The sequence below is a fragment of the Harpegnathos saltator genome, unplaced genomic scaffold (assembly GCF_003227715.2).
Source record: "Harpegnathos saltator strain DR-91 unplaced genomic scaffold, Hsal_v8.6 scaffold188, whole genome shotgun sequence".
Classification (NCBI taxonomy): Eukaryota; Metazoa; Arthropoda; class Insecta; order Hymenoptera; family Formicidae; genus Harpegnathos; species Harpegnathos saltator.
In genome coordinates, this window is record NW_020229970.1 from 558,663 (window position 1) to 583,966 (window position 25,304).

Consider the following 25,304-nt stretch of genomic DNA (forward strand, 5'->3'; position numbering starts at 1 on the left):
TAAAGATTTAAATAGAATTTAATTGGCAAAACAATCTTTGGTAGCTACACGCAAGTGTATATATATATATATATTTAATAACAACGGGATTAAATTAAAAAATAAATATCACGTAGGATCACGTGTGTGTTAACGCTGTAGTAAGCGGCAGCGGCGCCTAAGACGCTGCATTAATTAAGGTCGCCTCTTTGTATATACACGTATACGCGATAAAATTTACGATGACCCTCGTTATTTCAAGATATGCCATACGGTGACGAGTTTCCTCGGATTTTGCAGCACAGAGAACCAGTGCAGTCTTTCCGTAGGTCCCCTGACGCCTTTTCCAAGCACCACTTTGCCGATGGACACATCGGCGGATTTTCTGAACGAGCTCACTGAATCCTCGCTGTCGCTCGCGTGATCGGTACCGATGCTAGCAACTGATCCCTCTGGTAAGACCTGTAAATGTGGATGGCGAAGAGCGAAATGTACTTTCGACGTGTTGGCAGAGGATGTTTATTTATTTATTTATTTATTTATTTATTTGTCGGAAAGTATGTTCGAACCTCCATAAATGCGAGAAAATTACCACATATCGCGAGAACAATGGATAAATGATTACATGCAAAGTGACGTATTTGTTAACTCGAGGTTTCTGTAGTTTTTGTAACTTACCTTGCTGCAAAGCACAACCAGGAACTGGACGGTGTCGAGTTGGGTGACTGCCAGATCGAAAGTCAACGTCTCGTTGAATTCCGGCTGCGCGACGGCGTGCAGGAATCTAGTTTTCTTCTTCTTCATCTTCTTGCCTGTTCTTCCGTTCAACATCAGCACTCTAACGTACGGGTCTGCAGCCGAGAATGATGAATAAAGCGAGTCGTTCAATTGAAAGATCCCTTTCGCGAAGCGACGTAAATCTCGACAATCGATACTTACTAAATTTGTCCAGGCTCGACACTGCCGGTGTAAATCTCACGTCACGTAGCTTCATGATGTTGACAGTCAACCTCTGCGCGGTGGGCAAGTAACTTATGGCCAATAAGATGTTACCAAATTCCTGGAAAGTAAATTGTATCAAGAGCACCGAAGATGTGTCATCGTATCAGAAAATGTATTTAATCCTTCCTGATTCAACAAGATAACTCAGCAAAAATATTAGTCACGCGTTCCATTACCTGACTGGAGGATTTCATTTGGTAATTAAACATGTGAACCTCCGGACTGCAAAAGACTTTCATCGCGTCTTTCAATGGCACCCTGAGCGTGCACAGCTCCGTGTGATTCGCGTACCTGTCATGGTCGTACGCCGCGATATCCAAGATCCACTCCTGAGGAGAATAGAGAAAAACGGACGGAGTCGGGGAAAAATTGCGCTCTCGAGGCGAATCAGTTGGTCGCACCTGCGGCGAGCAATACCGCTTACAGCGCGGTACCGCCGCCTGCATGTCAAATCGCATCCGTTGACGCAGAGTGCGGCGAAGGGATGCGCCACGCTCCTTAAATCAGATATTCCGCTCGCGCGATCACGTCCGCGTCGCGAGAGAACACTCATTCGCACGTGACGAAATCGCTATTTCGATTTCAATCGATCGCGCTCCGTTAGCGCGTTTCGCCCGATTCACGTTCCTTTTTTTTTTGTTTTCAGCACGCGACGGTGGTAGAAGAAGGACCTCGCCTCACCTTAGCTTCCTGCGGCCTCACGTTCGCAATAACGAAAGTCTCCTTGTAAATCGGACTTGCGGTGTGCCTGATGCCCCTCGTCCTGAAACTGTGCAACTTCTGCCGCTTCCTGTGGCTCCACGATTGCTTCACGATGTTTAACGCCACGTAAGGCTCCAGCGTGCAGTTGTACTGCTTCGGCGGAAGGCCGCACAGCGCCTGTGAAACACGGAACGCGCATCCGCTGCGTGATTTCACTCGATCCAGGATGTGTGCAGGTGGCTGACGCTCGCGGCGTTTATTCGCGTCATTAGAGAGAGAGAGAGAGAGAGAGAGAGAGAGAGAATCTTATCTCGCAGGTACACGGAACTCGAAATGTATTGATCCTTCGTGAACGTACCTCGATACCGATAACGAGCTTCCCGGTGATAATATTGTCGCAGGGCGGCAGATATTGCAGACTCATCGTCAACTCGGTCGGGAACTCTCTCGTCTTCTTGTCGCTCTTCTGCTTCTCCGTCGGAATCAAATTCTGCAAGTTTTGCAGACGAATTAACGCGATCGGGTGTGAAGGGGGAAGGCAGAAAGAAAGGGAGGAGGCGAACGCCGCGATGTCGACGCGATAATTACCAGCGTGGAAGAGCACTCCACGTTCTCGCATTGCACAGTGGCGGAATTAAACGACTCCCTCGGAGACCCCGCGTTCTCGCTGATGGTACCTGCGCATCGTATTTTGTCTTATTGCCGTTGGAGAAGGACGACTTCGTGGCCGACGATGGTCCGTCGACATATTTATAGATTATTATAGATTATCGGAAGCTTGCAAATGGAGCTTGCAAATGTTCGATGAATCGTCAGATATTTCGGCTCCAAAGATCGGTTATTTTGCAAATGAGGAATCGGACAGGTAAAGGAGCCAGAAGCTGAACATCAAAGCCTTGACGAGATAAACTACTCAACTTAGGAAAGATTTACTAATTTCATCTCTCTTTTTCTCTCAGAGATATATTTTCTGGTAACAAAAAGTAACCGGACAACTGAATGACGAATACCTTGATTGTTCATAGCTGTCACGCGCTTACATACATACTTCATTACAATCGATGAAAAAAATTGCTGACTAGTTCCGACGAACCTTTGCCAGCTTCGCTATCAAAGCGAGAGACGTTACCATTGTCATTCTCATAGAGGCTGCCTAGTCTCCACGACCTGTAGCTGACGTCGCTTAGCTTCAGGTTCTCCTTCTCTTGATTTTTTGCTCGCACAGGTACATTCTTGACCTCCTTGCCTACGGAAAATTCATTTCAAGGCTGTCATGAGCGTTTTCGCGGCTCCTTGAGCCTTAGCGAGCCGCGCGAACGGTAACGGCTCGCTCTCGGGCCGCGCTCCTTCACCGAGCGCGGATATGCGTGTTTTTCTTTCTCAACGTGTTATCACTCTTTGCGGTGATAATCCACGCGTAAATTCACGCGCGAGACCACGTTCGAACACACGCGTCGCGCTTTAAACGCTGATTGAGCAATCGCCGGCGAGTTCCGCCGCGAAGGCTATATACGGCCGCTAACCGAACGCATCGTTGTGCAACGACCGTGTAACGCACTCCGCGTGTTAAATTTAACTCGTATAATTTCCGTTTTCTTCTTTTCTCTACTCTTTTTCATCTTTCGCGCGCGTGCGTGCATGCCAGAGACGCGCGCGTATAACCGAGGCTCGAAGCGTGATACAACGTTGTTTGGGCGTTTCCCCACAACATTATCGGAAGGTTATGCATTGTGTTTGCCGGTTGACGTGCCTAATTACGTAATGCAGCGAAGGAAGCGAAGGAAACGTCATTAGATGCATGTATGTCATGCGACGTAAATGCAAAGGCGTAATCCGCGCCGCGCGCCTGGCTTGTCAATGTAATTCCCTCGTTACCGGCGAGATCCGTGTAACGTGAGCGTGAAGTGTGAAGAAAGAAACGAAATAACTTATCAAGGAATTCAGTCAGGGACTGGAAATTCTGGTTTTCTCTTCTTTCTTAACTTAAACGCGTTTGGTGTGTTTATTGTTCGTTTATTGTCACGTCAATTTAACCAATCTATTTCTTCTGTGCACTGTTGGAAAAAAATATATCACTTCTGAATGAATGAGAGAACAACTTTGCTGCAATTCTGAGAAATTGGCGCGGAGGTGCGATCGATTCGCGTTCTTTGTCGTCACGAGGCACGTGCACGACGAAGACAGACGGATAAACAAACAGACAGGCAAACAGAGCCCGACGTGTCTGGACATACGTGACTGGAAATCGACACGTCCACCGACATCAGGATACCAAGTACTTCGCGACACAAAACAACGCGCGACTGCGCACGCTCGATCGGCGCGGTGCCATTAAAAGTCGGCGCTAATCGTCGACTCTTGAACCTTCAACTCTTTCGAGCCTTCCCGAAGACCGCGCCAGTGCGAGGATAATTGCGCGCACGCATGCGCTCGCATCAGCGCTTAATGTAATACAGCGAAGTGCAATTAAAGCGGTAATGATGATCTTACTTCGTTTCCTGAAGCACTCGTAGCCGATGCAGCCGGGCGTGAGGAAGCAAGCGAACAGGAGCAGCGCGATCAGGATGAGTCCCGCTCCGATCACAATTATAACTAGCGGGCCCCACGGGCCGAACAGGTCGTCGTACAACATTCACTGGAATTACACGTTCAAGGTTACTACGGGCGCGATCACGTGTGTGCACGTGAACGACGCGACGCGATACTCGACGCGATACGGGGGGGTCACCGCTGATCTAGACGAAGAGGGTTCCTCATCGACGAGCAAGATGCAAAATGGGACTCTGCAGCTACTTCGCTCCTCGTGAGTCCGCTTCGTGATCGCCAAAGACTCGAAGGAGATGCAGCGAAGAACAGGAAGCAGTCGACTCGTGCTCTCAGGTTTTAGGATAAATTCGCAGAAGGAAGAAGGAAAGAGAAGAAGAAACATACGTCGGTAAAGTCGACGTGATCGCATAGATTTCCTCGAGATTTCTACGATCGTGGCATCTTCGAGAGACCATCGGCCACTGTGTAAAGCGGGGGAAACGCATTCTCGTCTTCGTCTTCTTCTTTCCTTCTTCTTCTTCTTCTTCTTCTTCTACTTCTGCCTTCGTAATGGAAACGTCGATTACTCACGTTCACGACGACTCGTCACGTCTCGCGTTCGTTCCCGCACATCTGCCAACGTGGTTCTTGCGACATAGGGGCGTGAAAAATAAGCCGCGTTAACGTACACTGATGGCGACCGCTGGGAAACACTTGTGTCACCAACGTTCCTCACTGCTACGTTCCGCAGCCGACGACCGTCTGTGCACGATACGAAGCCGGACGATAACGAGCGCGCGACGATAAGAAAACACCGTCAAACCAAATTAAAATGCGCGTCCGCGACGCGTGGCCTCGATCGGGAAAGCGAAGGTGAAGAGAAGAAAAAGAGAAAAAAGACCACAGACCTCTGATTAATATTAATCGGGAGTATCCCTGAGCGTACTGTATGTGTGTGTGTGTGTGTGTGTGTGAGAGAGAGAGAGAGAGAGAGAAGAAATGCATTGTTGTACATTTATGAAATTCAATTTCGAACCACATCTGTTCGAAAGCCACGTAACTAATTTTATACATTCTTATTGCTTTTTAAACTTGAATATTTAAATTTCCAAAATAGGATATACATGTTTGAATATATATTGAATTGAAAGTTTAAATATTCATACTTAAAGATCAAAGTAATAGGAACGTCCAAAGTCAAGTACGTGTCTCGAGCTTTTTACCTTATCATTCAACAAGCGGAGGAGAGCACGAAACGCGCGACAGGTATCAATTAGTCTTCTCTCGTGAACGACACCAAAGCAGTTCCAGCGTTCTTTGTGCTTTTCATGTTATCGCGGATAACTCTCGTTGCTGCGTAGTTTCGCGTCGTTGTCGTCGTTGTCATCGTCACCATCGTCGAAAGCGATACATGCAGCCAGGAATGACACGTGGCGAGGCGATGTCACGTTTGTGACGATTGTCGCGAACGCGCGAATTAGAAGCGATAATATCCCGACTTGTTATTACGAGCGACTGTCTCGCAGCTTAATAGTAAATACCGATCGCAAATAGTGTCTCTCTCTCTCTCTCTCTCTCTCTCTCTCTCTCTCTCTCGTTACGACGATCGCAAGTATAATACGGTGCTAAACGTCGCATGGGGAGCACCGATTTCAATAACGCCTCGATCACATCCGATATCGAACAACGATATCGAACGAATCTAAAAATCTAAAAACCGAAACTAAAAAAGACCTCGGCGAAGAAGAGAAGTTTGAGGTGAGTTCTATTCTACCAGAAGTCATCGGCGCCCTGGATGCGCCGGGCGCATCGTTGACCTTGGTGACACGTCGCTGTATTATTCGCAGGTTCCTCGCGAAGGGCGAGCTTTCCCCTGGAGAAGCAAACGAGACGTCACCTGCCAGAGGCCGGGAAGAGCGGTGGGCCGACGATCCCTGCCGAATCAGCGGATCAGGAGCTCCCGTCTTACTCCTTCGCACCTGCGAGCACCGGCTCGACGCTCACTCGACGGCCACGTTGCAGTCCCATGGCAGCAACAGCAGCAACAGCAGCAACAGCAGCAACAGCAGCAGCAGCAGCAGCAACAGCAGCAGCAGCAGCGAGAGCAACAGCAGGTAAACGCGGTAGCGTCCGCACTGGCGCTCGCGCGAATTCCCCGACCGCGCCTCCTTCTCGGCCCGGTAGCCGATTAACCGAGCGGCCGATCGAAAAGGCGAACGCGAGCGCGAACGCGGGGCCCGCAGGAAGAGCGACGCGACTGCGAGGTATGCGCTCGCGTCCGCTCCGGCGAACAAATGGCAAAACGAACGAAGAAGAGCGTCGGCGACGTCGGTGTACGTACGATGGGCTCGTCGTACGTACGGGTCCTCGTCTGCCCCTCCCCCCCCCGTACGCGGACTCGTCGTACGCCTCGGACTATATCCTGCCGGTAGTTCGCGGCTAGATGAGTAATACCTCGATGCATTGGCGGCCTCGATCAGGGATCCTTCGGCCGATGTATCTCGCGCGCTTCCCGGCTCCGCGACCAGCCGCCGGCTACCTGCGCTAATCACGCGCACTCTCGCTCGCGGTGCTCAACGACTGCGCTAATGACGCGAGCTGCTTCGCGCTCAGAAGCGAGTGTGCGCCGCGCACGCCTATGCGATCGTCGTGGAGCGTGGCTTTAGAAGGACAAGAGTGTGGACGCGGTGTGTCTATTTCTGTGTGTATATGTTATGTATACGAGGGAACCACGTGTTATCGTGCGACAGCACATGGGACACCGATTTACAGGCGTAATGAGCGTGTGTACCGCGTGTGTGGCGGAAGTCTCGACTGCCGGCAAGAGTGCGTGGCAAACACACGTTGACGAAAATTACGAACAAGTTCGCGGGAAGCTCGGCTTTCAGGGGCAGATTCTCTTCGGCCGATTCGCAATCGATTTCTCCTCGGCGGGAATGTCGAGGCGTCCGTGATTTTCACGTCATGAATGACCGACGGAATAGGACTTCGCACTCAGGATTGCACTTGAAGGAGATCAACGGATCTAACTCGCTCCTTTGACTTCTGACTGGTTCCGATGGAATTTTAAATTCGTGACCTCATTACAAAGATATGCGAACTCTGAAAATTGGAAAGTCGCGACGAATCGCGACACTGTTCACTCTCGTTCAGAGGAAATGGAATCGGTCGAAAGAGCTGTCGTTGAAAGGTCATTGAAAGAGAAACGGTATTTTCTCGGGTCATCTTGCGACGAAAATGTTTTTATTGTAATTGTTTGTTGGAATTACTTTACATTCCGTTTTGTTGTTGCATATCCGAGCGAAAAGGATTGCATATAGTTATATAAAATTATTTATAACTGCGTATAAAATATATACGATTATATATGACTCATTTACATTGTTATATTTACATTGTTCTCCTATAGTCAAATATATGATTATATGTAATTATATATACCAGGTATGTAAATATGAAACCGGAATTTTTGTATAGAAAATACACGTTTATTGTATGAAAATGATAAAAAATATTCTATTCGAAGTATTGCCCATCGCTAGCTATACATTTTTCCCACCTATCTGACAATTTGTGGATGCCACGCCAAAAAAACTATTGCTCTTTTGAGGCAAACCAGTCATCGAGCCATTTTCGTACATTTTCGTACATAAGAAGTGAAGCGCTGCTCAGCAAGTGCGTGTCCCATCGATGCAAATAAGTAGTAATCGGACGGAGCCAAGCCTGGTGAATAAGCCGCATGCGAAAGTATTTCCCAACTAAACGCCTCAATCGTTTCCTTGACCAGTTTTGCCGTGTGTGATGGTGCATTATCATGAAGTAAACTCACTTTGTGTTGCCTTTTTTGATATTCTGGTTTTCACGGTCGTTTTTCACGCAAAGCTTGATTCAAATCGATCATTTGTTGTCGGTAGCGTTCAGTATTAACGGTTTCGCCAGGTTTTAGCAGCTCATAATAGATCACACCCTTCTGATCCCACCAAACACAGAGCATTGTCTTCCGTCCATAACGATTTGGCCTTGCAGTCGATGTCGATAGTTCGCTCGGAATTACCCATGATCTTTTACGCTTAGGATTCTCAAAATATATCCACTTTTCATCGCCAGTCACAATTCGATGGAGAAATGACTTTCTTTTGTACCTGGCGAGCAGCATTTCGCAAGTGGTTTTCCTGCTGTCTTTCATTCAGTTCATGTGGAACCCATTTTCCCATCTTCTGGATCTTTCCCATGGCTTTCAAACGTATGGAGACGGCTTCTCGTGTCACATTTAATTGATCCGCGAGTTGTTGTTGCGTTTGAGCGTCATCCTCATCTAACAATGCTTGCAATTCACTGTCTTCAAACTTTTTCGGTGGTCTTCCACGTTTTTCGTTTCTCACGTCAAAATCGCCACGTTTGAATTTTTTAAACCACTCAAAGCACTGTGATTTACCAAGAGCATGCTCACCGTAAGCTTCGACAAGCATTCGATGCGATTCTGCAGCAGTTTTCTTCAAATGGTAACAGAAAATCAATTCTGTCCGCAAATCGTAGCTTCCAGGCACAAAATTCGACATGTTCAACGCTATTACAAACTATGCCGTTGTATGAAACTTGTATTGTTGTGAGTTGAGAATTTTTGTCAGATATCAACAAATGGAAATAGCGCTAATGACGCGGTTTGACGGTAACTACATTGACAGCTAGGGTCATCTATGGGCAAATTCCGGTTTCATATTTACAGACCTGGTAATTATTTTTTCGCGGATAATTATAATCTTATTTGTACAACATACATACATACATACATACATACATATATATATATATATGTAGATATACAGGGTGCACGATTTATCTGAAGACATTGAAATATCTCGAGAACTATGCATTGGGTAAAAAAAAGTGCTTAATAAAAGTTGTTAGCCTCGAAGGGGGACATCCAATGATACCAAACTTGACCTCCCACCCCACCCCCTGGGGGTACGGGTTGGGGGCAACTTTGAAATCTTAAATGGAAACCCCCATTTTTTATTGCACATACGGATTCTACGCCACAAAATACGTAAATTTTGTCCGAAACTTTTTTTTTTTCGTGATAAATGGCGCTGTAATCGCAAAAAATTATATATTCTACAATTCTCCAGAAATGATCATTGGATTGAGAAATAAAAAATACCTGTTCAATATTTTTAAAGAACATAATAAAAGTTATTCCCCCCCCCTTCTCTCGGGGTAGGGTGGGTGGTAACGTTCAAATCTCAAATGGGAACCCGAATCGAAGAGGGAACTGCTCGACGCGCCACTGTGGGTATATGGCGAACTACGGCTTATTATAAAAAATTGTTTCAACGAAAAAAATTGTTTCAATAAAAATTTCACGTACAATCTAATTTTGCAATGAAAAATGTGGATCCCCATTTGAGATTTGAACGTTACCACCCACCCTACCCCGAGAGGATGGGGGAGGAATAACTTTTATTATGTTTTTTAAAAATATTGAACAGGTATTTTTTATTTCTCAATCCAATGATCATTTCTGGAGAATTGCGGAAAATATAATTTTTTGCGATTACAGCGCCATCTATCACGAATAAAAAAAAAAGTTTCGAACAAAATTTACGTATTTTGTGGCGTAGAATCCGTATCTGCAATAAAAGATGGGGATTTCCATTTAAGATTTCAAAGTTGCCCCCAACCCCCACCCCCAGGGGGTGGGGTGGGAGGTCGAGTTTGGCATCATTGGATGTCCCCCTTCGAGACTAACAACTTTCATTAACCACTTTTTTTTATCCAATGCATAGTTCTCGAGATATTTCAATGTCTTAAGATAAATCGTGCACCCTGTATATGAGAATACTGTTGGTATGCGTCACAGTATGTTATGACGCACGTCATTTGATTGCCGATCAGCTGATGCTGAGCAGACGATGTAATGAGATGTGCCACCGAAAAATCAATACCGGTGCTTATTGACGCGTCGTCCAAAGAGATTGCTCTTCAATTTTAAGGTCTACTTGATACAATTTATAACGCAAGTAGTGCAGGTAATACGCGAATTAGGTGAAGATAATTTACAAGTATAAATTAATGACATTTACATATTAATGGTGTATGTACGTGACGTATATACAATTTTTATAAGTAAAATTTATATGAAACTTACATTATTAAACAAAAAGGTAAAAAAAGGCGCCAAGTACAAGCGCAACATGTATTGTGTTATTTTTAGAAATTTTAAACTCAAATTATTTTTTTAAGGCATATATGTGTATATAACTTAAGTTTTTACAAGTAATACTTATAACTATAATAAAACTCTACAACACTATTTTACTGTACAAAAGAAGTGATATATTAGAACGGTAGCGCCAACTGAGAAACCTAATATATATATATATGATTATTGTATACTTAATATTTTTAGAAATTTCAAATTTAAATTATTTCCTTTTTTAAGATATATATTATGTACATAACATAAGTTTTTACAAATAAAATTTACAAATAAAATACAAATCAAATTATTTTTCTTTTAAGATATATATGTACATAAGCTTTTAAAAGTAAAAATTATATAGTATTATAAAAATTTAACACGTTTATTAATAGTGTCCAATATTAAAAAAAAATATCTTTTTAAAGGTTTTTGTTATTCAAGAAAAACCTAGCTACAAAAAATGTCCATGGCATAAATTTTTACAAGTAAAATTTATCATTATTTATTAGAACACCGAGTTATATGGTTATTTTACTTATTATTATAACAAATTAATTATTATAACAATGCAATAAAAAATATTTAATACAAAAAATCTTGGCGCGGCTGCACCAAAAACTATATCGAACTAAAACTTGTTTAATACATACATGACAGCATTTTTATTATAATAAAATGTACTTATAAATTCTCTCTATACATATACGGTGTAATGTTTTATTCAAATTTATATAGTATTATATTAAATTACAAACCTTCACTATAGAATATAGATATCGGATGTGTATATATTCTACATATTTTGATATTTTTTATTCAAAGTGTTATTCTTATTATAATTGACGAAATGTCAATGATATCTAATTTGACTTTTATGTACATACATCTTCGATGTAGTTTTTGGTGCAGCCGCGCCAAGATTATTTGTATTAAATATTTTTTATTGCATTGTTATAATAATTAATTTGTTATAATAACGAGTATAACTCAGTGTTCTAATAAATAATGATAAATTTTACTTGTAAAATTTATGCCATGGACATTTTTTGTAGCTAGGTTTTTCTTGAATAACAATAACCTTTAAAAAGATATCTCTTTTTAATATTGGACACTATTAATAAACGTGTTAAATTTTTATAATACTATATAATTTTTACTTTTAAAAGCTTATGTACATATATATCTTGAAAGAAAAATAATTTGATAAGTTTTATTTGTAAAAACTTATGTTATGTACATGATATATATCTTAGAAATATATATCTTAGAAAAGGAAATAATTTGAATTTGAGATTTCTAAAAATATTAAGTATACAATAATCATATATATATGTTAAGTTTCTCAGTTGGCGCTACTGTTCTAATATATCACTTCTTTTGTACAGTAGAATAGTGTTGTAGCGTTTTATTATAGTTATAAGTTTTACTTGTAAAAACTTAAGTTATATACACATATATGCCTTAAAAAAATAATTTGAGTTTAAAATTTCTAAAAATAACACAATACATGTTGCGCTTGTACTTGGCGCCTTTTTTTACCTTTTTGTTTAATAATGTAAGTTTCATATAAATTTTACTTATAAAAATTGTATATACGTCACGTACATACACCATTAATATATAAATGTCATTAATTTATACTTGTAAATTATCTTCACCTAATTCGCGTATTACCTGCACTACTTGCGTTATAAATTGTATCAAGTAGACCTTAAAATTGAAGAGCAATCTCCTTGGACGACGCGTCAATAAGCACCGGTATTGATTTTTCGGTGGCACATCTCATCACATCGTCTGCTCAGCATCAGCTGATCGGCAATCAAATGACGTGCGTCATAACATACTGTGACGCATACCAACAGTATTCTCATATATCAGGTGTAGTAAAAAGAAATCCATTATTTTTGCATGAAATTGAAGGCTTTAATTACCATAGTTAGAATGATCCGATTTAGGTCAAATATGCGCCGTTTTGTTCGATAACTTGTTGCCATTTTCAAGGTAATTTCATTATGCCTCTCTCATAGAAGCCTTCGTCCCTACTGGCAAAAAATTGAGACAGTCGATTTTCACAAGCCTCTCTTGAAGCGAATTTTTCACCAGCAAAATTGTTCGCCATGGACAGGAATAGATGGTAATCACTTGGTGCCAGGTCCGGACTATAAGGTGGATGCATAAGAACCTCCCGACCACGCTCCCGGAGCTTCTGGCGAGTCACTATTGATGTGTGTGGCCTGGCGTTGTCCTGATGGAACACAATTCTTCTCCTATTGGCCAAAGCCGGCCGCTTCTGGGCGATTGCTTCCTTCAGACGGTCCAATTGTTGACAGTACAGTTCCGAGTTAAGAGTTTTGCCGTAGGGGAGCAGCTCATAGTAAATAATTCCCTGCCAATCCCATCAAACATACAGCAAAACCTTCCTGGACGTCAATCCTGGCTTGGCCACCGTTTCCGCCGGCTCATCGCGATTCGACCACGACTGTTTTCGCTTGACGTTGTCGTAAGTGATCCACTTTTCATCACCAGTGACCAACCGCTTCATGGTCGACCCAAATGGGTCGATTTTGTTGCAATTCAGCAGCGATTCGCAGATGGAAATTCGGTCCATGAGGTTTTTTTTCGTTAACTCGTGTGGCACCCATACATCGATTGTTCTTTTTGTATCCAGCCTTATTCAAATGGTTCCAAACGGTATTTTGTGTAATCTTTAGCTCTTGGGCAATCGAAACAGTGCTTACATGACGGTCGGACTCGACAATGTCCATGATTTTATCCATATTTTCGACAATTGGCCTTCCAGTGCGTGGTACATCTTTGACATCGAAATTACCGGAACGGAATCGACGAAATCAAAATTGTGCGTGATTGGCTGTTACAGTATCAGGACCATAAACACTATTCACATTTTCAGCCGCCTGGCTTGCGTTTTCGCCTTTATCGAAGAAAAACTGTAAAATATAGCGTATTTTCTCTTTGCTAGTGTCCATCTTTGACGCGCGCTCAAACAAAACTGAGTCAACTAATCACAAAACTGTCACAGAAGTTTTTTTAGTACGAAATCTCATCTATCTAACTCCATCTAGTGGAACCCGATCGGACTTATACAACGCGAGATACAGATAACTAAAGCCATCTATTGAAAAAATAATGGATTTCTTTTTACTACACCTGATATATCTACGTATATATTGGGTCTAGGAAAAAGTTCGTGGTGTTTTTTTAGTAAAATTCAACTGATTTTCTTATAGTGTGAAAATGAATTTATTTAAACCAAATATGCTCCATTATTATCGACAATATTTCGCCATTTTTCGAGTAGAGCCATGATGTCATCGGTGAAGAACTTCTGGTTGAAAAACTGAATCAAGTGGTTTTCCACAGGCTTCCTTTAAAACCAGCTTAATTCCATTGAGAGAGTTCTGCAGAGATCGGAACAAGTGATAATCAGAGGGTGCTATGTCTGGACTATACGGTGGATGCATCAAAACTTCCCAACCAAGCTCTCGCAATTTTTGACGGGTCATCAAAGAAGTGTATAGTCGGGCGTTGTCATGATGGAAGACCACACCTTTCCTATTATTCAATTCGGGCCGTTTTCTTTCAATTACCTGGCATAATCTCTCTAGTTATCCACAGTAGAGTTGAGAATCAATCGTCTGACCAACTGGAAGTAGCTCATGGTGGACGATTCCCTTTCAGTCCCATCACACACACAGCATTACCTTTTTCGGCGTCAATCCTGGCTTCGCGAACGCTTGTGACGGCTCACCATCCCTTGTCCATGATCTTTGACGCTTCCGATTGTCGTACGTGATCCATTTTTCATCACCGGTTATGACACATTACAGAAATGGCTCGATTTCATTGCGTTTCAGCAACGCATCGCAGATGTTAATTCGGTCTATCATGTTTTTCGCGCTTAACTCATGAGAAGAACCCATACATGGAGCTTCTTTTTGTAGCCAGCTTTGTGTAAATGGTTCAAAACAGTTTTGTGGTCAATGCCCAGCTCTATACCAATATCGACACTGCTGATATGCTTATCTTGCTGGACTTTTACAAGAATTTCATCAGCTTTTTCAATGATTGGACGACCAGAGCGTGACTCATCTTTTACATCAAAATTACCAGAACGAAAGCGAGCGAACCATTTCCGCGCAGCAGATTTTGATAATGTACCTTCACCGTACACAGCACAAATTTTTTCACAAGCCTGCGCAGCGTTCTTCCCTTTGTCGTAATAATATTGCAAAATATAGCGCAATTTTTCATTACTTTCTTCCATTTTCAAACGCAAACAACTTTCCAATTTCGATGTGTATACACTCAAAGTAACGCTCGAAGTGTCACCTTTCCAACGAGCGTTTAGTGGTGTCGCTGTGATCTGTGTTTCCTGAGTTATTTGCAATTGACGCCATCTATCGGAAAAAACGCTACGAACTTTTTCCCAGACCCAATATATATATATATATATATATACAATATATATGTATGTAGGTATGTATGTTGTACAAATAAGATACAATTTGAAATGATTCTCATATAACTATAGCAAATAATATTTTATACATACATAACATGTTTTATGAAAGAGTTAAATGACAGGGTATGTACATACATATACATATAACATATACAATGAAATAATAAAGTACACACACACACACACACACATATACATGCATACACAGATATCTCTCTCTTTCCTGTTATCCCTCCCTCTCTCTCTCTCTCTCTCTCTCTCTCTCTCTCTCTCTCTCTCTCTCTCTTTCTCCTCTCTCTCTCTCTCTTTCTCTCTCGCATATTTTGTCCTATATTGTATTCTATAGCATATCCCTCGCTTACACGCTCGCATTCGCTGCTGTCTGCTTGTTCAGCGCTCTCGTAGCGCCCTTGGTGTCGGAAAAGCGAGATGCACATATCCCCACTCTTATGCGTTCGAAATTTCTTACTTTCTTACTGAATCGAAATCGAAATTTTCCGCGATTCGGACTTTTACTTAAAATACCTCCACTTAGAGACAACGTACACAAAAATCACAAGAACATTTTGCTTCCTATTTTTTAAGACCGAATCGATTGGGACTAAAAAAACCTCGATCGGTTCAGCCATTGCTGAGATATGAATATCTCACTTCGTTTCAACTCGCAGTTTCGCGTATAAAATATCCGTAAAAAACTTACCTTATTTAAAATAAGGTTAAAAAAAGCGCCAAGTGCACGCGACTGATACCAATAACCTTTTTTAAAAAAAATTCTACAAGAAAAGTATTTTCTACAAAATATCTGATATCAAATAAGTTAAGCCAAGTGCTAATATATATACACAATTAAAAATATATTTAATTTTACCTTTTTTTAATAACAAAATAAAATATTCTAAAAGATATTAAAAAATGATTCTTAAAATTTAATTATATTTTTATATAATTTAATTTAACAATTCTAAAAAAACAAAAATATATCATAATAAATAAATCCAAAAAAAATAAAATTAATTAAAAAATATTATATTTATAAAATAACAAATAATGACAATATAAATATAATAAGAAAATTAATTCAAAATTAAAATAAATTTAAAATATTAAATATACATATTCGACAATTTTAAAACTTTTTAAATAACAAAAAGTTACAATAGATAAAATTGAGAACTAGAACAAGAAAGTACTTAGCGTGCCCGGAAAATAAACGTCCGGAAGGAACGGAACTTTACGGAATCATTTTTTAATATCTTTTAGAATAATTTATTTTGTTATTAAAAAAAGGTAAAATTAAATATATTTTTAATTGTGTATATATATTAGCACTTGGCTTAACTTATTTGATATCAGATATTTTGTAGAAAATACTTCTTTTGTAGAATTTTTTTTAAAAAAGGTTATTGGTACGAGTCGCGTGCACTTGGCGCTTTTTTTTTAACCTTATTTTAAATAAGGTAAGTTTTTTACGGATATCAGTTCTTTCTTTTTTGTGTTTGTATGTAATATAAATGAAACAAATTTTATGTGGGTGTGTGTATATATATATATACGTATATATATAATTTATATTATATTTATTAGCAACACGTTTCAAGAAAAATATATAAATATTTTTAGAGTTTTTTGGCCATTTACTTTTTCTAATTTGCATATCATCAACTTCAGTCCAAACATTAGAAGTCCCTTCTCTACATATATTAGTATAATGACCATTATCGATATACAGGGTGTTATAAAAGTCCCGGAAGAGCAGAATAACTCGAAAAATATGAGTCCTAGAAAAAATGAGAAGTACTGGGTTTTTATGATTTTTTCCTGGTTATCTGACGATGACCTTGGATTTGACCTTGACAATGACCTCGAAGGTCATTTCAAGGTCAGGTTAATTTTTTAAATGGGACACCATACTTTTGACCCCAGAAATGAAAAGAGCGGAAAATTTTACGTTCGGATATGACTTTGAACACTGCCAAATTTAACCTCTGAAGGTCACATAAAGGTCTAAGCTTGTTTTAGACTGAAAACGCGAATATCTTCGAAAATGCACTTGCTAGGTAGCAATTTTACGCATAAGAATAAGAATGTAGAGGTCAACGAGGGACATTCAGTGACCTTGCCCTTATTCTCAAGGTCATGAGTTAAGATTATTATTATTAAGATTATTATTAAGGTCAAACCGGACTTTTTTAGGAGTTTTACGTTACTTCACTGATCGTGAAGTCTACTGAAAGTAAAGTGTCTCGGAACCCGACCACTGAAGGCAAGGTGTCTCAAACCCGACCACTGAAGGCAAAGTGTCTCAAACCCGACCACTGAAGGCAAGGTGTCTCAAACCCGACCACTGAAGGCAAGGTGTCTCAAATCCGACCACTGAAGGCAAGGTGTCTCAAACCCGACCACAGAAGGCAAGGTGTCTCAAACCCGACCACTGAAGGCAAGGTGTCTCAAACCCGACCACTGAAGGCAAAGTGTCTCAAACCTGGCCACTTAAGGCAGGGTGTCTCAAACCCGACCACTGAAGGCAAGGTGTCGCAAACCCGACTACTGAAGGCAAGGTGTCTCAAACCCGACCACTGAAGGCAAGGTTCAGTTAGTCCCGGCCACCGAAGGCAAAGCATCTTGTAACTCGGCCTGAGATTACAAGAGATGTTCAAAATGTTCCCCATTGACCGTTTGACAGTGTGCTAAGCGAGCGTACAAATTGTCAGTCGCACTCTTTATCATTTCTGGAGGTATTGCAGCACATTCGTCTATGATCAGTTGTTGAAGCTCATCCAGGTTACGAGATTTAGTGAAATAAACTTTATATTTTATGTGGCCCCAAAGAAAGAAATCAAGTGGTGCAATGTCGGGCGATCTCGGTGGGCATTCGATTGTTCCTCTTCTACCTATTCATCGATTAGGGAAAGTATCGTTTAAATAGTTCCGAACAATGCGTCCATAATGTGGCGGTGCCCCATCTTGCTGGAACCAAACATCATCAAAATTATCATCAACAATCTCTTGTATTGATGGAACAATTTGGTCTGTTAGAAGCTGCAGATAGGTTTCTGAGTTCGAATTCCCATTTATAAAAAAAGGCCCAACCACTTGATTATCATAAAGACCTACCCAAACATTCAATTTTTGAGGTCGCTGCGTATGTGCTTCAAGCATCCAATGAGGATTTTTGTTGTCCTAATATTTGAAATTATGACTGTTTACATTACCAGTAATTTCAACAGACGCTTCGTCTGAAAAAACGATATTATGCAAAAAGTTCGGTTGCTGATCAATTCTTTGCATCATAACTTCTGAAAATTGCACCCTGCGGTCAAAATCATCCTCATTCAACTCATGGTGGAGATTAATTTTATAGGGGTGGAACTTAATGGTCTTTAGATTTTTGGAAATTGACAATATACTCATTTGAAGCTGTTGAGATGCTTTTCTAATTGCCAATCTGGGATTTTCAACAAATGATTGGGCTACTTCAAATTGTCGCTCTTTTGTCGTTTGGGACCTTGGCCTCCCAGATTTTTGGCGGTTTTTATTACTCCCAGTTTCTACAAATCATCTGATGGTGCGAGCTACAGTCGATATTGAAATACCTTCGCCTTCATTACGAAAGTTTTCATTGAACAGCAATCTCACTTCATTGTATGACCTTTGTCTATCCCCCCATCCTCTCATCATCAATAGCGAAACTCTCTCATGCTCTGTAAGAGAAGCCATTTGGAATTTAAAACAAAAAATTTGCAAAAATTTGGTATAAAAAATTCGGTTTCTTTACCTTCAAATAAAAATAATAAGTAATGTACCATTGATCGTTAATAATAATATGATAATAATTCAAAACGGACTAGAATGACATCAAAACTTATTAAATCGATGAAAACTCAAAAACAATCTATTATCTGTTTTACACTGATAGAATCGAGACAAATAAAAACCTTGAAGCATACACTTTATCGATGGCGAATAAATTTTTCGGATACCGATCCTGGGATTTTTGAGCTCGCTAAAACCGAATCCGACGTCGGATTTTGCAAATTCAAGATGGCCGATTCAAGATAGCGGCCGATATTTAAGAATAACAAAAATTGGATCTCGTTTAAGGAGTTTTTGAAGTCGTTTCTGAAATCGAATCCGACGTTGAATTTTACAAATTGAAGATGACCGATCCAAAATGGCGCCCGATATTGAGGAATTACCAACAATCGGAGTGTGACCTCGTACGTAACGTAAAATCTCACTCTTTACATTATGGGGTGGGGGGTAAAAGTATGTGTTTCCAGCAAAAAAAATTAATTGACCTTGATATGACTGACACATAACCTTAAGAACAAGGTCAAGGTTGAAAACGTCATATCCGAACGTAAAATTGTTCAATCTTGACACTTTTAGGTCAAAAGTATGGATTTTCAGTCCGAAAAAGTTCGGTTTGACCTTAATAATAATCTTAACTCATGACCTTGAGAATAAGGGCAAGGTCACGGCTGAATGTTCCTCGTTGACCTCTACATTCTTATTCATATGCGTAATATTGCTCCCTAGCAGGTGCATTTTCGAAGATATTCGCGTTTTCAGCCTAAAACAAGCTTAGACCTTTATGTGACATTCAGAGGTCAAATTTGGCAGTATTCAAGGTCATATCCAAACGTAAAATTTCCCGCTCTTTTCATTTCTGGAGTCAAAAGTATGGTGTCCCATTTAGAAAAATTGACCTGACCTTGAAATGACCTTCGAGGTCATTGTCAAGGTCAAATCCAAGGTCATCGTCAGATAGCCAAAAAAAAAATCATAAAAACCCAGTACTTCTCATTTCTTCCAGGACTCATATTTTTCGAGTTATTCTGCTCTTCCGGGACTTGTATAACACCCTGTATGAGCCACGATGAAATATACCAGTTATTACTTCATAAATCTGTCCAGCTATTTTTATTTTAGTTGTTGGAACAACGCGCAAATTTATTTAAATGTTTTTTGAAATTTACCATTTTTTAATGAAAACAGTATAATATGTATTGTATTATAATTATGTTTTTGGATAATATTAATTCATTTTTAGTTATTATATCATTTCTTGCACACTGTTCACATAATTTACTGGCATAAATTGTTTATGCCAGAACGTAATATTTATCAAATCCTGAAAGTTATAACTTTTTTCTTTTAAATCGTTAATAGGAATTGAAATAATAATATTATTTTTTGTATTAAATTTAGTATTATTACACTATTTACATCCACTTACAATATTTACTTTATATTCTATTATATTTCTTATATGATCATAGTTTGTGCAATTGTCGGCGACGCCGACTATTTGAAGATATTTAAAGATTACTATTTTTAAGAAAATTGGAAAATTGTTGAAATCTCCTGATTTTTATTTTGTGTGTGTCTGTACGTCTGTTTGTGTATGTGTGTTTGTGTGTGTGCAAAATTAATTGTGTGTTTGTAGGTGTTTGAGTTTATGTGTGTTTAAGTTTTTGTGTGTTTAAGTTTGTGTGCTTAAGGTTGTGTGCGGAATTAATACATATATATAAGAAAGACATATATATATATATTATTAAATCAATAAACACATATATATATATATTGTTAAATCAATAAATAACATATGTGTTGTGAAGGAACATCCGACGACGGATTTTCTTAATATGAAATTTACACTTTTCATCTTTGGCTACAAATAACTCAGTAACGAGAGCATTTAGGGCAAAAATAAATTTTATTTCCGTATATATTATGTAATAAGCTCTTGTTGATTCGATTGCGCCTACTTAGAACTTAATCTGACCAACCGTTACAGCTATTTGTTTATTTCCTAACTCAAGCTGTCGCGTAAAGTTTGCGCTCATTTGCTCGCTCCGCGTGCACTTGGCGCGAGACACTACCGTGTCTCTTGATAAAAAATATAAATATAATAGGCACGGTGTGCCTCTTGACTTTGTTATCTCTCATTTTGTTCAATTTGCTCTACCGCGTTGAAATCATGACCGAAAAAATTGATATCAGATTTCGTGCGAAGATATTTCGCGATTTCTCGAATGAATTAGAACTGAAAATCAGTTTTGAAATACAATTCAGTTTTGAATTAGATTTTCGATTCAGCTGTTCACGATACCGTTGTTACTGTTTGTTACTGATGGAGCTACGATAAACGGACATGCTATGGGGAAGTAAACGCAAGTACGGCATAACTAACTGTTATTGCGAAAGACGAATCTACGTTCCTTGCGTGCGCGCGTATGTATCTGCGCGGGTATGTATGTATGTACGACTCCTCCAGCGAAGTACAGAGTTTCCCTTTCATTATGTGGCGGAACCGAGCAAGCGTGTAATTTTTCTTGTCATTTTCCGGTACTCTTTTCTAATAGTGACTCTTTAAATGCGTTCGCGTGTGACACGCGCGAGATATACGCGCGAGTCGCGATTCCCAGACGCTTTCCGTCGTCATTGTTATCGTCGTCAATCATAGATCAATAGCACGAAGTAGAATAAATGTCAATTACATAGATCAGTAGCACGAGGTCGTCCAGCTTCTTAAAATACTCTATGTAACGATTGCATCAATCACATGCATGTAAATATGTTACATTATTCAAGATACATCAAACTCGCACGACGACGACCACGAAGGAAAGAAAAAAGAGAGAAAAGGACAGTCTTTATTTTAGTTCCAGGGACTAGGATTTCTCCAAGGGCAAAATTAAAAAAAAATGTATCTAGATTTCGTAAGCGATGAACAGTAAATTATACCGACAAAAAAGAGGACAAAGGAGAAGTAACATAAAACTGAAAATGAAGATCAACGTGTAGGTAGGTAACAAGGAAAGCAAAAAAGGATGAAATTTTTACAGAAGAAACAAATGATTGAATGCAACGCAGAGGGGTAGGGCGCGAAGAGAAAACCGCTCGTTCACGCTCGCGCTCGCGCAAAAGAGGAGGAGAAACAGGGAGAGTGAGAGAGAAAGAGTTCATAGATGTATCGGCACTTCTTTGGCCGCGAATGACCTCGATCCCCAATCCGTCTCTCCTTTCACTTCTCAAAAGTAGTTGCGAGCTTCCCTTCTTGCTCTCACGGCCCGGCGCCCAAGACACGCTCATACACACATTTCGTAACGCGATAGAGTCAGTTCGCCCTAGAACGTCGATCGGCAAGCTGTTCCTCGAGAGTCCACTCGGTGCCCACTTGGATTTCACTTTCTCACGTAAGTTTCCCATGAATGGAGTATGGGATGTGCGGCGGACCCGCGCGGACCCTGCCGCTGCCGTCTCGCATTTCGCGCGTCGCCGCGCGAACTTTCTTCCATTTCGAAATTGTGCCGATCTCGACGAGCGTTCTCGGCGACGTCCGTCCGAAGACCCCGCCCGAATGCGCACCAGTAGTGTCTCCTGTCAAGGACATATTGACTTGTGATCGCGGAATATCGACACGGCCGTCGATTCGAGAATACATTCGTACTCTCTTGTTTGTCGGAGCAGTTGAACAGGCGCGCGCGATTACTATAGGCGGCGGCCTCACTTTTTAGATTTCACTTTCGCGTGATCGCAGCCGGACTCCGTGCATTTGGCCATTCAAGATTGCCTTGTTCGGAGTAAGAAAGTATAAGAACGCGAGCTGAACTTACATCTGCGAATAATACCGTTAGCGCATCTCGAGCATCGATTCCTGGCGAATTCCTTCACGTTGTGCTCTGGACCGACTGCGGAACCATAGACTGACTTATACACGTTCTGACTGATCGTTCCATAAGAGGCTGCGAAGATTTCATCCGGAAAGGATTGCCTGATAGAAGTGCCAAAAGAATTTGATATTTGTCTAGCTTCATTCTAAATAGACGGAGGTAGCATATTTTGCACAGTGGAAGAGAAATATAAACTACCCTTTACATCTTGTCTTGAAACGTCTTATGAGAAGACGTAGTCTATGTATACAAATCCATGATCGAAGCTTCGTTTTAATTTCTATTTGTCACGTTCGGTTTGCAGACTCGTGGCACACTCGTGGCAGTCGAGTCATGTGTCTGTCGGATACATGAGCGATCGTAGGACAGACTAAGACTTCGCATTCGACGATGATGACGATCGTGAGGACGGCGATCATGCCGCTGCTGCTTCTATTGGTTCTCTATGACCGTGAGTGTTACTCCTTTGGCGCGTTATACTCGCTCGCTGGAAATGAGAGCGAGAAGATCGCGTGAAGCAAGAATCCTCGATTGAGAAACGAGCGATCTCCCGTCAAAGTGAAATCACATCAAGATTCACTTCGGACGATTCGCGATTCCTCTCGCGAGTTGTAATTATAATGCCTCTATGCCGAATTTCGTCGACAATTTTAGACTGCGTGCGAAGTGGATATTGTATAAGTGAAACAAATGACTTTGCAGACGCGACGAGTTTGATTATACCGGAGGAGATACCGACCATTCTCTCTCTCATCTACTCGAACATCCCGCCGATCAAAAAGGGCACCGACTCCAGACTCGGTGTGGGTTTCCGTTTAGGCGAGCACGCTGATTTCCAGGTTCTCATTGAACTAGGCCCGCAAACCGAGACGAGCCCGATAGGTACCGCCGATTCTAAACGGCGGAGAGATGTAAGTCTTCTCTCACTTCGATGCGTTCATCGAAAGCGGGTGATTGAGAGAAATAATTAAGAGAGGAGATACTTTGCGTTTGTGAACAGGCGATGCTGAGTGCCGCGATGAAAGGGCAATTGGGGCCGTTGGCACAAGCGGTGGCCAAGTACCAAATGGAGCGTAAAATCCAAAATGAGATGGAGAAATTCAAGTCGATGAAGGAGAAGCTGAAAAAGATTCAAGATGCGAATAGAACGAACGATCAGGATCAAGTAAGTTTTGAAACGTTCTTTGAAACGTTCTGTATTAGGTTTACCAGATGTCCAGATCTCAATTGGATAGTTCAGATTTCAACGTCAATGTCCAACTAATATTAAAATTCTTCAAAAATATATTTTTATAAGTTATACTTCCAATTTTTCTCTTTCGCAAAACATTTTTTAAGTTCTAGGAACAATAGGTATTTTGATTTTTCTCTGTTTCCAGGTTGTTTCCAATAATTGGCTGACTCGATGGCGGCAAGAGATATCTCAATCGTCGGAGGACAATGTACTATTAAACCCAGTTCAAAATCAAGACGATCAAGAAGTCCAACAAAGGATAGGCAAACCACCAGTTAAATCCACCATGCGAAAGGATAAATTAGGGGAACTGACAAAGTTATACAAATCACAAGATACGAATAATGCCGAGGCTACGGCATAAATGCGGCGTTTCGATGTAAATAACATTCACATGTGTCGTGCTAATAATGTATCTTAGTTTCCTTTTTTGTTACAATTGTCATCAACATTGCAGCAATAAAATTCACACGTATAGATTATTGGATAAATTGCAACGATTATTTATTATTTCCTTCGCGTGTATTTTCGTAGCTTCGAGTACCTGCAGTTACATTTATCTCTAAACGTCAGATACACATTATATATATTTTATTAGATTATAAAATTAAAATATAAAATATTTTCGCCAACGAGCAATTCTAGCCACAGTGTTTAACGTCGATTTTATTTTTTTTTGTGAATATAAATCTTTGCCATTATCCAGATAGCCAAACCTGCGCGAGCAAATTTTGAGTAAAGTTTGCTATCAATTTTTGATGGCAGGTAAGTAACAAATTTGATGATCTTATCAAATTCTGTTGTCAAACTGCCGCTAAATATGCAACAGAGTTCGCTGCAAGTTATCCGACAGTAGACCTTGACGTCAAAACATCAGCTGAATACGGACACAAATAGCTATGGTTGTGCTATGGGTTTTTGATTAAATGTGTTGCAAATTTGCGGTCAATTTGTTTACTGAATAGGAGCAATCCCTGTATGAACAAAGCTCGTGTAACGTTGATTGTTACTCTAAAATTAGGAAACCGTTAGAAAGTAATTGTCTAATTGACAGATATGTGTTTATATATATTTTTAAATCTAAGTTGAATTCATATATTTATCTTGTAATAGCAATCAATTTTCCTAGTTACATTTGAAAAAATAAAAGTATAAACGTACATTTAATTGAATCATCAGATACTTAGCGCCATCTATCGTTCTTATGAGGAATGATTTTAGCTGTTAAAGCAGAAAGAAACCTGAGAGCGGCCACCGAGCGAAAGCATATGTCTGTCCTGATACGCCCCCTGAGAAAATAGACATCAACTAACTCGATGTCTCGGTAACGATACGAGGTTTATGTCTATGATTTGAGTCTTTTATATATATATATATATATATAAAAGAAGGATAACAATTGAATCGCTTTGACTTTGTCTCACCACTAGTGAGCAGACACGCGACACAGGCACAAGTAATGCTGGAAATTCTTAAGCGCACGGTCAAGGCTTACCC

The 25,304-nt window shown here is 40.4% G+C and overlaps 2 protein-coding genes across 9 annotated transcripts; one reads left to right on the forward strand and one right to left on the reverse strand.

The window, feature by feature from the left end:
* Positions 1-6,802, reverse strand: Syt20 (synaptotagmin 20). Of its 7 annotated transcripts, none has more exons than XM_011145939.3 (10): positions 5,984-6,167; positions 4,174-4,318; positions 2,777-2,929; positions 2,272-2,360; positions 2,042-2,173; positions 1,663-1,860; positions 1,158-1,310; positions 919-1,039; positions 658-830; positions 1-441 (listed from the first exon to the last, which is right to left on the reverse strand). In XM_011145939.3, the coding sequence occupies exons 2-10, from the start codon at positions 4,313-4,315 to the stop codon at positions 232-234; spliced, it is 1,371 nt and encodes a 456-aa protein (XP_011144241.1). In that variant the 5' UTR covers positions 4,316-4,318; positions 5,984-6,167; the 3' UTR covers positions 1-231. The 7 variants fall into 7 exon arrangements, with proteins under 7 accessions (XP_011144241.1, XP_011144245.1, XP_011144242.1 ...); XM_011145943.3 differs by lacking the exon at positions 5,984-6,167 and adding an exon at positions 6,664-6,802 and having other exon boundaries at positions 232-441; XM_011145940.3 differs by having other exon boundaries at positions 232-441; positions 6,107-6,289.
* snsl (snustorr snarlik) lies at positions 6,265-24,298 on the forward strand. Of its 2 annotated transcripts, none has more exons than XM_025297760.1 (5): positions 6,265-6,323; positions 22,878-23,024; positions 23,276-23,484; positions 23,574-23,738; positions 23,953-24,298. In XM_025297760.1, the coding sequence occupies exons 2-5, from the start codon at positions 22,964-22,966 to the stop codon at positions 24,169-24,171; spliced, it is 654 nt and encodes a 217-aa protein (XP_025153545.1). In that variant the 5' UTR covers positions 6,265-6,323; positions 22,878-22,963; the 3' UTR covers positions 24,172-24,298. The 2 variants fall into 2 exon arrangements, with proteins under 2 accessions (XP_025153545.1, XP_011146862.1); XM_011148560.3 differs by lacking the exon at positions 6,265-6,323 and adding an exon at positions 21,912-22,096.
* The last annotated feature ends 1,006 nt before the right edge of the window (positions 24,299-25,304 follow it).